This window comes from Paramisgurnus dabryanus, chromosome 22 (assembly GCF_030506205.2).
Source record: "Paramisgurnus dabryanus chromosome 22, PD_genome_1.1, whole genome shotgun sequence".
NCBI lineage: Eukaryota > Metazoa > Chordata > Actinopteri > Cypriniformes > Cobitidae > Paramisgurnus > Paramisgurnus dabryanus.
Genome location: NC_133358.1, coordinates 18,119,375 through 18,133,032, shown reverse-complemented (window position 1 = coordinate 18,133,032; position 13,658 = coordinate 18,119,375). Strand labels below are relative to the sequence as shown.

At 36.2% G+C, this 13,658-nt stretch overlaps 1 protein-coding gene across 2 annotated transcripts in view; it reads right to left on the bottom strand.

The window, feature by feature from the left end:
• Positions 1 to 13,658, bottom strand: part of sema5a (sema domain, seven thrombospondin repeats (type 1 and type 1-like), transmembrane domain (TM) and short cytoplasmic domain, (semaphorin) 5A) — a 205,846-nt gene that overhangs the window by 18,918 nt on the left and 173,270 nt on the right. For both annotated transcript variants that reach the window (XM_073813106.1, XM_073813107.1), the window contains exon 16: positions 7,269 to 7,494. In XM_073813106.1, the coding sequence (XP_073669207.1) occupies positions 7,269 to 7,494 (226 nt within the window). The remainder of the gene's footprint in view (positions 1 to 7,268; positions 7,495 to 13,658) is intronic.

The window sequence follows — 13,658 nt, the reverse complement described above, 5'->3', positions numbered from 1 at the left end:
TGTTTCCTTACTTAAAACACCTGATTCAACTCATCAGCCTCCTTCCAAAATGGTAAACATCTCTTCCTAATAATCTGATGATGAGTAAGGAAATATCTAAAACTTTTTGAGAGGGGTTCCTCGAGGACCAGGATTGACAACCACTGCCAAGAGTTTAAATTTAAATATTAAAATCAATTTTCACAATTAAGTTGTGTTTTTATTTTAAGATAATCTAGTGTGACAATTTACCCGCCGATTGGGCAAATTGGCAAAAATAAACATTCAACTTCTATTCAATAGTCTACAACTCCGTAATGAGATAAGATACGAAAATGTAATGAATACAACACGTGTGCCCAAGACTTTCCTTCTTTCATTCGGTATAAGATTTATACCATGGTGATGTATGGTGCTCAGTGATTTAGTTAGACAGTGAAAAGTGTGACAACTTACCCCACTCTGAAGGTGTATGAAGGTGCTTAAAGTGATAGTTCACAAAAATATGAAAATTTTGTTATCATTTCCTCACTGTCAAGTTGTTATAAACCTGTATGAACGTCTTTGTTCTGCTGAACACAAATAAAGATATTTAAAAAAAAATTTTAATAACCAATCAAACCTGGGGCAGGATTATTTTATATATATTATATATATATTATATTTATATACTCTGGAAGCCAGGCGTGCCCCTGATCTGCTTGGCTACAAACATTCTCCAAAATATTTTTCTTTGTATTTAGCAGAACAAAGAAATAAATACAAGTCTGGAACAACTTAAGGGTAAGTAAATGATGATTTTTCATTTTTCGGTAAACAATCCCTTTAAAAGGTTCTTCACAGCAATCTTCAAAGGTCAGTCAAAGGTTCTGAACCATTTCTTTAAAACTTTTTATAATCTAAACAACCTTTTCTGGAAATAAAAATTGTCTATGGAACCATTCAACCAAAATAGGTTCATTATGGCATCGTGAAGCACCTTTATAAGAGTGTTTTGTTATTGTATGCAAGCAATTGCCTCGTTTGTTTCTGATTTTATTTCACCTAAAGAATTTTAAAAACTCTTAAACTTAAACTCTTCAAGTTACTGAGATCTCAAACCAGTCTTTTAAAGCTACAAAGTCAAAGCAAAACAGTTTTATTCAGACTTTCAGTCTCTACTGTATTATAGGCCAGATTTACAGACAGTGAGATTCTTAGTGTAGACGAACATGTGTGCAATGCACCACACACAGACATTTGCCAGCAGTCTGCAGAATCTGACACTGAGTGAATTTCTAATGGATGACCGACCGGTGTAAAGATGATAGTAAACAGCCTTGGAGATATCAAGGAGATATGGAGAGAAAGCAAGTTACAGAGAGAGCTGTCCTTGCAGTGCGCTATTTAGTTGAGAAAATAATGCTAAAGTCACACGTTAAAGTGATGTGCTATTGTTTCTGAAATAAATGAAGGCATCACTCATAGCCAAATTACAAACCTGAGACGTTATCGGTTATAGCCTCTGGCTTACGCTGCAAAAGAAACTCAAGGTTTTAAGATAAGTGGCCCGACTGTTAGGCCGCATTTTCTCTACAGTCACCACCATTACTCCAGCAAACAAATAGGCGTAATGGTGCATGTATTGATTTTTATTGTACCGAAGGTTAAGCACTAAAGACTACCACTTGCACTATCTAAAAGAAAAATGGCATCGTACTGCAAAGAAAGCCACAGAGCCTCCTGAAAAAAAATTGCCCACAATTTTACACTCCATAGTCTCAATGCTCATTCATAAACCATATCTGTACACATTAATCGGTCAATTAACTCATCATTACGCAAGGTTTTTGCAAATATGATGACACTCATGTGTCAATGAAAGCAAAAAGTGTAGTTTTATATAAATATAGCTCACTAAGCAAGCCGCTGAATCTGTTCATAAACTGCAACCGGCTATGGTGGCCACTGAGGATTTCTTTCATATGCCCCTGAAAAATGACCGCTGAGAAATTAAAGAACCGTATCTGCCCCAAAACCAATTTAAATTCACCTACTAACAGATTTGACTTCAAATGCATTTCCAATCTGGAAATGTCAGCCGGCGCTGATTCTCCTGATCTTGTTTCTTTTATAATGTTGGCATTAGGCAGATAAAAGAGAGCTTAAAGGCTGGACAAAATAGCAATATTTACATATCTTATGTTTCACAAGTGACCTCCATAGTCCTGTTAACTTTACCAACAGAGAGCTAAATATCACATCTTAGTTAACAGAGATGCTATACAGTATAATGCCACACTTGTCTCCTCATTTCAATCAGCAAATAGCTACGAAGTTCGCATAATTGGACATACGCTGATAGGGTTGGGTACGAGAATGGTTCTTGTTCAAAAGAAGGAAACTCATACAGGTTTAGGGCAACACAAGGGTGAGTAAATGATGACAGAATTTTTATTTTTGGGTGAACTATCCCTTTAAATAAAAATTAGGGATGCACCGATAGGATTTTTTTGGGCCGATACCGATTTAAACAGACAACTTCTGGCCGATACCGATATTAAACACATGTATACAATACTACCTCCTCTTGAAATTTCTGCAGAACACTAGTTGCAAATGGCGAATTTTTGATCTTTATCCAAGATTTTGAAGAAAGCCCAGACCGCAGACATTTTCCCGAAATACTCTAGACCGCATGGTTACGTGAATGAGTAATCTCGCGTGATTAACTACATGATTTATTATTTTTTCCCTCATCGCACGTCTGACAAACTATAATTTATACAACTTATTTTGTTTTGGGAAGTATTTAATTATTTTGATAATTATTGTTAAAAATGCTGGATTATGCAACAGACATGCAACTCATGCCTTTATGCGGTTAATTAATAAACAATTGGTATCGGCCTTTCTCGTGCTGTTGCCGATATGCCGATGGTTTCAAATTCATCAAAAATCGGCCGATAAATATCGGCGGCCGATACATCGGTGCATCACTAATAAAAATATGTTGATGTCCGCTTTCCACAGGCCGTAGGAAAGAAAAGTTGCTTGCATTGGACAAACAGTTTTGTGAATAAGTCCTGGATAGTTCTTTAAAGTATAGCACAGTGCTTTTTATGGCATTAAGCAGCTGGTTAAATCAAGCAGGTGGTAAATAAGACATAAGACAGTTAAAGAGGAAGATCATATCAAGACTTTCAAAGCAATAGATTGCATTCACAAAAAAAGACTTAATTCACGCATTTGGCAGATGTTTTTATCCAAAGCAACCAACAGTGTATTCAAGCTATTGAACCAATTACCTTGGAGTTGCTAATGCAATGATCTACCAACCGAGCTATAGAATCAAAAAATCCTTTAAAATCCTATACCTTCAGTACAGAAATCTTAGTGTCTTTGCAACATGCCTGACACAGCATTGCAGTTTACTAACTCATTGCACAGCTCCAGCACACAAACTCTGTGCTCTGAGACTCCATATTTTATCACCCTTTCTTCACACAAGCGAGGATTACAGATTCTTACAGATTCAAATCGATCTGGGCAAGCCGAGATGAGAGGCTAAATCTTGGCCAAGTGGCAGCCCATTCATTTCAGAACTCATCTTCCCTCGTGGCTTCAATGATATCAACACACATCTTTAGTGTGGAGGTGATTATGGCACTGGGCTTCTGCACCGCATGCGACAGGAATCCTTTAGGAGACATATCTGTCATGATGGTGCATAAAGGGTTATAGCTGGGTGATTCAAGTTAAATAATAGTTAAAATGCAGAAATTATTCATTTCCTTGTAGGGCATTTTGTATTTATGAATTACACGGACGCAGCGCTGATAAATCATGGGAGAGGCGTGTCAGGGTAATACAGATCACTGGCAATACCCATCTCAAATAATATAGCTGCAAGCTGCAATTAGGGCCAAGCACACCAATGAAATTTACCTTGTAATGTGAAGTAGACTTGAGAAATATACCTTCTAGGGATATATGGATTTGTGAGGTCAAGGCAACCTGTGACAGTTTATTTTATAAGACAAATTGTTTAAAAGCCAGAAGCAGCATCACTGCTTAAAATTTTAGGTGGTTTGAAACTGATTTGAAACTTTGCACAGGTCCTATGTAATGGTGGCAATGACAATTACCAAGTATTTTTTATTAATAAAAAAAAGCATTCAAACAACCCTAATTTTCACTATCAAATTTGTCAAAATGCTACAAATAATGTAAAAAATGTAAAATAAATTATAGTTCTGCTTGGATTAAAGATGATTTGCGACAAATGTGTTAAAGACTGAAAAAACTGTCTTTTTTTCAATAAAACATTTAACTCATTCCTGCCAGAATTTTTTTTAAAGTTGCCCGCCTGCATTTTTTGTGATTTTCACAAAAAGTTTCACAAAATGCCTTAAAAATTTTATTCTAAAAATATATAAACATACAAATATATCCAATGAAATAACAGACCCTCTGCTTTCAAACAAACAATAAACAAACAAACAGAACGGGAAATAACGTTTCATCCTATCTTTATTTTTTTCTTTGTTTATAAACTCTGAAATATGGGTATTTTTTTTAAAAAAATATTTTTTTGCAAAAAGTTGAAATAATTGCATTTTTTGTGAAGGGATTTTGTTAGAGATCAGATTCAGAACGATTATCAAAACATACACAGAGTGTAAAATAAAAAAATTGCTTCAGTTTTTTTTATAAATTTGTAAGAGCACCATGTAGTGGATAATCACTAGATTACAGATTACCAAAAAAACTCACCAGGTACATGTTTTTAATCCAAATGTTTTCACTTAATTGACAAGATAACTTGTCAATGGTGGGGAATGAGTTAAGGGGTTGTTTAAATGTCATCTTTTTTAACTAAGAATGGAAAACGTTTTATTCAAATTTGGCTATTCATTTAGACAACATCACTGTTTTGGGGGCCAAAATTTCGAAATTCTGAAAATGGGTTTGAAAGTGCACATTTTTGCAAATGATATCATTATCATTTCTGTGTAAGCTTTAAAAAAAAACGTGACTGTGAAATTGGTGACGCATGAGTATTACGTGTGTGCATGGCTTGCCTTTAACTTATATATGATTAAACTTGACTTTGGCATCCTAAAATGACTTTAATTCGAGCAAATTTACTTGGCTTAGCTAAATTAGATGCAGATTGAATATCAAATGCTGACCACCAAAATTAAGACAACATTTATTAGCTGGTAATATCAGTATAAATCATATATTTAGGTGCATGAAAAAACATGCTAATAAGGCATAAATAGATTAACTTTGAATGAATAAATTAAAAGTGGAGCAGGGGTGTAGAAGATAAGCTGAAAAGATAAACACAAATCCCCTCGACTACCACTTATTTATTAACAACAGCAGTAAATACTGTCAAGAAATGTACATGAATTTCACTGTCAACTTGTTTATGCAGATTGTATTTTATAAGCTTGATCATGGTTTCTATTAAAAGTGATTTAAGACTTTTAATGACAAATGTTGAAAGGGCATTACTGTTGCCCAAAGTAGCCTACATTAAAATGATGCGCAAAGTTACCTCAACTGGCAAGTTTACTTTGATTTCATGTGCATTCAGGTATGCGCTGAATTTCTCTCCGCTCTTGCCCTGAGAGCGTGCACGCAATTCATATCTCTTCAATCACTTCCATGCAATTGTTTTATCTTTCCCGAAGTGTGTATGTGCTCAGACTGCGTCCTCTTGTGCATTCGCAAATCCATCAGCTCTCGCTCTCTGGAAGGTGGCGCTTTGGTCAGCAAAACGCTTCGATGATCGTGTGCGCGTCTCAACGAACGGTCTCTGTGCGTTGCGCTGGGTGCAGAGTGCTCATGGGAGTTGTAGTTTCCTAGTGTCGCATTGTTTATTATTTTGCATAACTTTTAAGAAAACTACAATTAAAAAATTATATTCAACCTGCCAAAGTGGCTAGTGGGATTGGCTGTCTTACCCGCCACAGCCGAAATCTGTTTTGGCAAGCATTATACAGCATTTTTAGTTGATTTTGCGGATAAACATGCATTGTTTCGACAACATTGTTATTGTATGCGAAACTTAAAAAAAGGGTTACATTTTTTGTTTGTTTTTAGTACAAAAAGCTATCACTGGGGCAGTACCCTTTCAAAAAGTACAACTCTGTGCCTTAAAAGTGCATATTAGTACCTCAGAGGTGCATACTGGTACCAAATGTATACATTTTTGTACCTAAATGGTACATTTTAGTAACTTTTTTAAATGGTACTGCCCCCCTGACAGCTTTTTTAAAAAAAAATCTCTTACAGTAATCATGACAGTTATGATGTATTCAGAAAAAATGTTAAGCAGACTCATTTAACTAAGTCAAAATCAACTGTGCCACAGCTGTGCTTTCTTTAATGCATCTCATCTTACAATTAAGACCCAATACAACTTTAAAACAAATCCACGTTTTCTTTCATTTCAGCATTCAAATAGAAAAGTACAATTAGTACAACAAAAGACTTCCACGAACAGGCAAAACAAATGCTTTTGTGCTGCTCTGTGTACATCTCCGAATGTCTTTTTCATTGTAGTTGACTTTCCCGTAAAACGAAATGGAAATGAGTGAGATGGAAAGCGAATGAAAATAACACGAGCATAAAAGAGCTCCGGTTTGTCATTAGATGTGTGTGGTTCTTTTCTTGTGATCGTACGGTAATAATACTTCAGTAAATGGCTGTTGGAGATCAGAGCCACGCTGTAGAGTCCATGTAAACATCCCTCACAAACAACCTTTATGGTTCAGCTGGAGCCAGACCTTTCATTGCATTTCCGCTGTTTATCCATCTAATATACCGTTTGCACCCTCATAACATCCCAGTTAACAGCTTGTTTACAAACCACCAAGTGTTTACAGCTAACTTGCAGCTGTGAAACTGAAGGCAGTTGTACACATGCATGGAGGTAAACAATTGAAATTAAGTGCACTTTGCCAGATAGGAAGCCCAAAGCACAGAGAGAAGATCACATTCTCTGATTTGACTTCATTAGCACGGTGGTTAAAAAAAACGTGGCTAAGAGCACTCAGATAAGACGTCACTCCAAAACCGATGAAGATGAGCAAGAGAAATAAGAGAGAGAGAGAAAAAGAGAGCAAGAACGGTACTAAAGCACATCATGTTGTTTTTTCACTGATGGACAAATAGATCAAGTGACGTGCCTCAAAGTCAGACTCACTTCATCAAAGACGCCAAGATGAGAGCCAGGAAAATAGTGGAAAAGCCAATAGAAAAATGAAGAATGGTGTGATTAAATGAGATCTCACCGTCAGTAGAGCAGCCGGTGGAGCCGTCACTGGAGCAGTAGCGCATCTCGATACGTTGCCTCCCCACCTCCAGCAGACTGGGCTCGGGTACACGCGCCTTACAGGTGTATCTAAACCTCTGCTCGTAGTGGCCGCCATTGTCCGAGATATTCACTGGTGTCCACGGTGTCCAGGGAGTAGTCTTCTTTAGATCCGGGCAAGGGAGGGTATTACAGGATTGGAATTCCTATTTAAAACAAAATAATGAATTATGAATATGTTTTGGGGTCTGACTCACCCTAAAAACCTCCTCAAACGTCGTATATAGTAAAAGAAATTCAATAACCTGTTTAAGAAGGTAAGCAAAGCAAATCATTTAAAATCACAATAGGCCTAACTCAATAATATAAGTCTGTTTATAAAAATAAGTTTAATAGTTAAAGGATTAGTCAATTTTCTTTATAAAAATATCCAGATAATTTACTCACCACCATGTCATCCAAAATGTTGATGTCTTTCTTTGTTCAGTCGAGAAGAAATTATGTTTTTTAAGAAAAACATTCCAGGATTTTTTATGGACTTTAATGGACCCCAACACGTAACAGTTTTAATGCAGTTTAAAATTGCAGTTTCAATGGACGCTAAACGATCCCAAACGAGGCATAAGGGCCTTATCTAGCGAAACGATTGTCATTTTTGGCAATAAAAAATATGCACTTTTAAACCACAACTTCTTGTCTATCTTCAGTCCTGTGACGCGCCAGCACGACCTTGCTTAATTGCGTAATGGCGTCGAAAGGTCACGTGTTACATATATGAAACACACATTTGCAGACCATTTTAAACAATAAACTGACACAAAGACATTAATTAGTATCATTCCACATACAACAACGTCAGAACGGTCCTCTTTCTCCAGACTTGTAAACACTGGGCCTAGTTTTGCATACATCTGGCGTGTCACAGGACCGGAGATAGACGAGAAGTTGTGGTTTAAAAGTGCATATTTTTTTTTCTTGTCAAAAATGACAATCGGTTCGCTAGATAAGACCCTTATGCCTCGTTTGGGATCGTTTAGAGTCCTTTGAAACTCCGTTGAAATAAACTGTTAAGTGTTGAGTTACGTGTTAAGTGTTGGGGTCCATTAAAATCCATTTAAATAAGAAAAATCCTGGAATGTTTTCCTCAAAAAACATAATTTCTTTTCGACTGAACAAAAAAATCCATCAACATTTTGGATGACATGGTGGTGAGTAAATTATCTGGATTTTTTTAAGAAAATTGACTAATCCTTTAAGGTTTGGCCACCACCTGCTACATACTCTTAGAAGAGAAGGTACACTGGGGCAGAACCCTTTCTAAAAATACACCTTTGTACAAGGGCGTAGGTTTGATTCTGGCATTGGTGGGGACATAAATAAAATGGCCGCATTGCAAAAACTGTTTATCACCGTTTACTTGACATAAACAACAGACAACTCAGTATGCACTTTACTCAGTGACATCTGACTCGTCACCCCCGGTGCCATCCCAAATTTAATGTACTATAATAAACAATAACAATTCGTTATGTCCTAGAGCCTAATAAACAGTAACTGTTTAAGTCTTTGTCAAAAAAAAAAAGAAAATCACATTGTAACATATATGAATCCATATTTACTTTATAACAATGAAGAATATGCAATTAATATTTAATTCTTAATGTAATTTTGCCAAAAAAATCCCAATGTTGAAGTTGGTTTGTATATCATGCTGTTTCCTGTTTTTACCATGTTGGGGTTATTTTCTTTCATGGATTAGGGACCCCCTAAATAACCTTGCTACCCCATTTATAAAAGGTTGACAAAAGTTTGCAACTCCTCAGGTTAACATGGGATTGTCGTGTATTGGTGAAAACACTGTCCTTGAATCATTATGTGACACAACTTGTTCCGTATTTTGTGCATGAAACAGTTACAGTGGGTATAATAATACTTTCTTCCTCACTTACCTGTAGCCCGAATAATCACGCGCGTCTTGTTGAGTGAACTTTGGCGCGTTGTACAAAGTGAAACCATCCTATCACACGTAGCGAGTAAAGACAAGTCCATAAAGTGATGTGATTTAAAGCGGCGGGACTCAAGAAATGCTAATCCAATCATATTAGCAATGTGAGTAGAGAGGCGGGACTAAAGAAATGCAAAGCCAATCATAATAGCGATGTGAGTTACGGAGGCGGGCATTGCAGAGAACGAAAGCTGTTAACCGTTTGTGTACCACATAGAGCGTCATTTTTACAGAACGGGATTGCAAAAGATTTTTAATCTCATTTAAATGATTCCTGAAAAAATATATAATTAAAAAAGTAAAGTAAAAAATATAAAACACAAGAATAAGACGGACATTAGTGGTTATATATAAATACAGATTAATTGTTTGGTCGAAATTATTGCTAGGGACAAATCAGTCTTCCCTGAATATTGCTAGGGACATGTCCCTAGCGTCCCACCCTAAATCTACGCCCATGCCTTTGTACCTAAAGGGTGCAAATTACTACCTCAGATATTGGTATCTCAAAGATATCTGTACCTAAATGGTACATATTAGGACATTTTAAAAGGGTGCTGTCCCAGCTCTTGTATCTTTATTTCTGACATTGTAGGAGGCACAAAAAGACGTAAAACAAACCCCCATACAGTAGTTCATACTCTTTAAAATAAGACCCTTACTCAATATTTTATTTTTAGATTTGACAGAATTCATGCAGAAAATGTCCTATTGCTGTCTTTTTGCCTTTTTGCCGGCGCCCATGAAATATTTCAATTGCGTACTTTGCTGAACATGGCAAACAAGTCAGGCAGAAAAGGTCATTGATCAAGTTGAATTTATTGCCTTGAGTAGAAAAGGCTGTGAAATATGAAGAAATAAATAAAGACACAAATATGGCCGTCCTGCACAAGTTAAAATGACATTTGGATTTGACTGAAGGCTTGAAGTATTGACAAAAGACCAAAATTCACATCGTTCAGATGAAATAGTGTTATGGAAAGAATCTAGAGAGCGTTTCGTCTACCCTCACAAATTTCTGTTTGTTTTATTTAATTTCTTAGATTGATACGACATCCACACTGTCTGAGCTTTCAATCTTTCGATTTATGATAATGTGGTGTGTCATCTAATACTCATGTCTAGCACAGACTCAGTCAAATTCATATCTTGACACCTTTATAAATTTTAAAAAGTTATATATTTCATGTAATTCACGTCTTTATTTGGTGGAGTTGAAAGCTGTTTCCATTCTCTCTGCATTTATTTATTCTTAATAGACCTTGAATAGCTGCCAGACCTTGGCGAAATAAGATAAAAGACTTTTTTCATCTGTCAATCTGTCAGATGAAGACCGCTGATGTCAAACGCTTAAGTGTCCGTCTCTCCCCACATCTCTTTTCGTGAAGACAGGGAGCGGAAAGCCAAGGTTAAAGACACGGGAAACCTAAGGCATTGCTCAACATTTGGCTCGACCGTCTTGTTTGTTTTGTTTCTATCTATCGTTTCAAAATTCATTTTTAGTAATATTTAAAGGGATAGTTCACTTTAAAATGAAAATTCTGTCATCATTTACTCGTCCTCATGTTATTCTAAATCTGTATGAATTTCTTCTTTCTGATGAACACAAAAGAAGATATTTTGAGAAATGATGGTAAACACACAGCAGTAAGTGACCATAGACTTCCATAGTAGGAATAAAAAAATATGATGGAATTTAATGGGTACCGTCAACTGTGTGCTTACCATCATTTATCAAAACATTTTCATAGTCATTTATCACAATACTTCCAAAATATTTTTTCCTACTATGGAAGTCAATGGTCACTTACTGCTGTGTGTTTACCATCATTTTTTCAAAATATCTTCTTTTGTGTTTATCAGAAAAAAGAAATTCATACAGGTTTAGAACAACATAAAGAAGAGTAAATTTTGACAGAATTTTCATTTTAAAGTGAACTATCCCTTTAATGGTACTGTAGTAAATATAAGGGTAGTAGGGTGAAATCAAACTAGCTGTGCAACTGAACCTAAAACAAAAGCATGGTGTAATTCTTCATTATATTATTAATCTGTCTTTATCTGAGAATGAAAGAAAAATGTGTTACTCAATACTTATAAACTTATTATAATGATTAACATATAAAGTTTTTATGCACACAACTTTTGGAAGTCTATACAAATAAACTAAGCTGTCACACTAATGCTATTTTGTTAGATAAGCAGTCCACTAAAATTTCACTGCAGTCTATTATTTAGTTTTATTTAATTTTAAATGATCACTGCGAGACACAAATATAATCATAACTAGATTTATAATAAATCATTACTTACAGGTCCAAGTCATCTTTATGGTATTCTTGTGCCCTGATATGCTCAAGTAATATGTGACATTTAAAACTTATACTGTATGTGTGTAATATTAATAAAGCTTATAAGACACACTGTCACATCTTGTCAGGATTACATATACTTTAAATTATGGCTTCCAATAAAACATCTTTTAAGTAGCTGTCGGAATATGTATAAAATAAAATTACGCCAAAGCGGCACTGTAAAATCTCTGAGGGTATTAACTGAAAGTGATAATGCAGCAGAACGCACTCAAACACATGGGCTGTGATGGTGACGCTACATTGGATTCAATCAGGCAGTTATTTTCCAAAATACTCACCAGCTGGCCAACTGCCTACATATGGGCAGCAAAACATAATGGTGATTTAATGCCCATAGATGTGTCCCGGCAGCCTGAAACTTTTGCACCGGCTCCACGGAAATTTGACATGACCCAAACCGAGCACATCAATCATGTTTTCTTGCAGATAATGATGTTATGTGTGAATACTACAGACTCCAGTATTCTTTGCTCTCTTTCCCGCTATTTCTGTCGTCTGTATCATTACTCATCTCATGCACATTTTTCATTCATATAATTCTCCATCAATCTCACTTTGTCCCTCACTTCCTTTCTTTAATTCTCTATTGTTTCATTTTTGTTTTTCTCCCCGACTATTCATTATTTCACTATCTCTCCATCTTTTTCAGACCGCTTTCCCACTCACCATCCCTGAGTGTGTTTTTCTTCCTCTGGATATTACTTAAAATTTCTACCCGTTGCCAGTGCATTATGGCTAGTGGAAGCTGGGATTAGGGGATGCCCATTGCTGGTCTCTGCTTGGTCTCCAGACATCTGCTGACTAATGAGTAATCCTGCCCGTGCTCTCCAAGGCTTTTTAACATCATTACATCCGCAGCGCCATTTATATCACCAAGACCTACGGGGCCAAGTTCTTCCTCAAGCTCTCTTTGATACCCACACACAGGCACAAGCTCTCCCAAACAACCTTTGTCCGCACACAAAGATTCAGTGTATCAGCAAGTATGGTTGTAATTGGGCGTTTCAAACCTCACACACAACATCTTGGACACCAGACGCTCCTCGGAGCTCTACTACAGCTACCGAAATGTTTCAAAGAAAACAGCAAACTGCAATCCATTACACAGGTGTCACAGATTGCATTCATTACCAGCGGTTCACCTGAGACACCGGCTGGCCGTTCCACAATAGCCCACCAAGACAAATAGTCTCAATTATTAGTACAGCAAAGTACACAATCGGTCAGACGGCGCAAAGTACTCAATCCGTAACGGTGGTGAAAAATGCTGTCATTTGGGAATGTTCAAATTCCCCGGAGAACGCGTCTATGACCTCAGCGTCGGTTAAATTAATACCCAGACTGTGCCACAGTCACTGTGGAGAAATTGGATTTGGTGTGTTTATGGTGCATGTTAGTCTGTTGATAGTTTTATGCTTGAAATATATTTTTAAGAATTAAAAAGGCTGCCAAATTGCTCTCATAAAAATTCAGAAAATTTACACAACTTGTGCGCACACAGGGGAGTTATAGCAGATATTAATGTAAACGTATGTACTACAGCTTCATACACCATCCCTTTCTCTTGTCAGTTCAAGTTATGTCAAGGTTAATACAGAGTCTGAGTATTTATATATAAAATAAAATAAAAAATGACCCTGTGTACTTTCTTAAAATGAATCACTGCATATTCTATAGAAATCTTTTTTTTTTTCATTAAAATAACTTTTCACCCATCTGACCTCTTTGAACTACTCAACTACTCAAGTCCTGTCACACATCTTTATTCATTGTTCTTATTGTGTCAGACCACCAACTAGTATTTCAAAGGGGAGTGTTTCATAAAATAATAACAGCTGTATGACAGACCATGCCAGTGTCTGGCAACCATCAGTTACAGAAAATAAAAAAGCAATATGAAGCTTACATATTAAATCTCCTCTTTTTGAAGATATGCTCATTTTCCAGCTCCACTAGAGTTAAACATTTGATTTTTACCGTTTTGGAATCC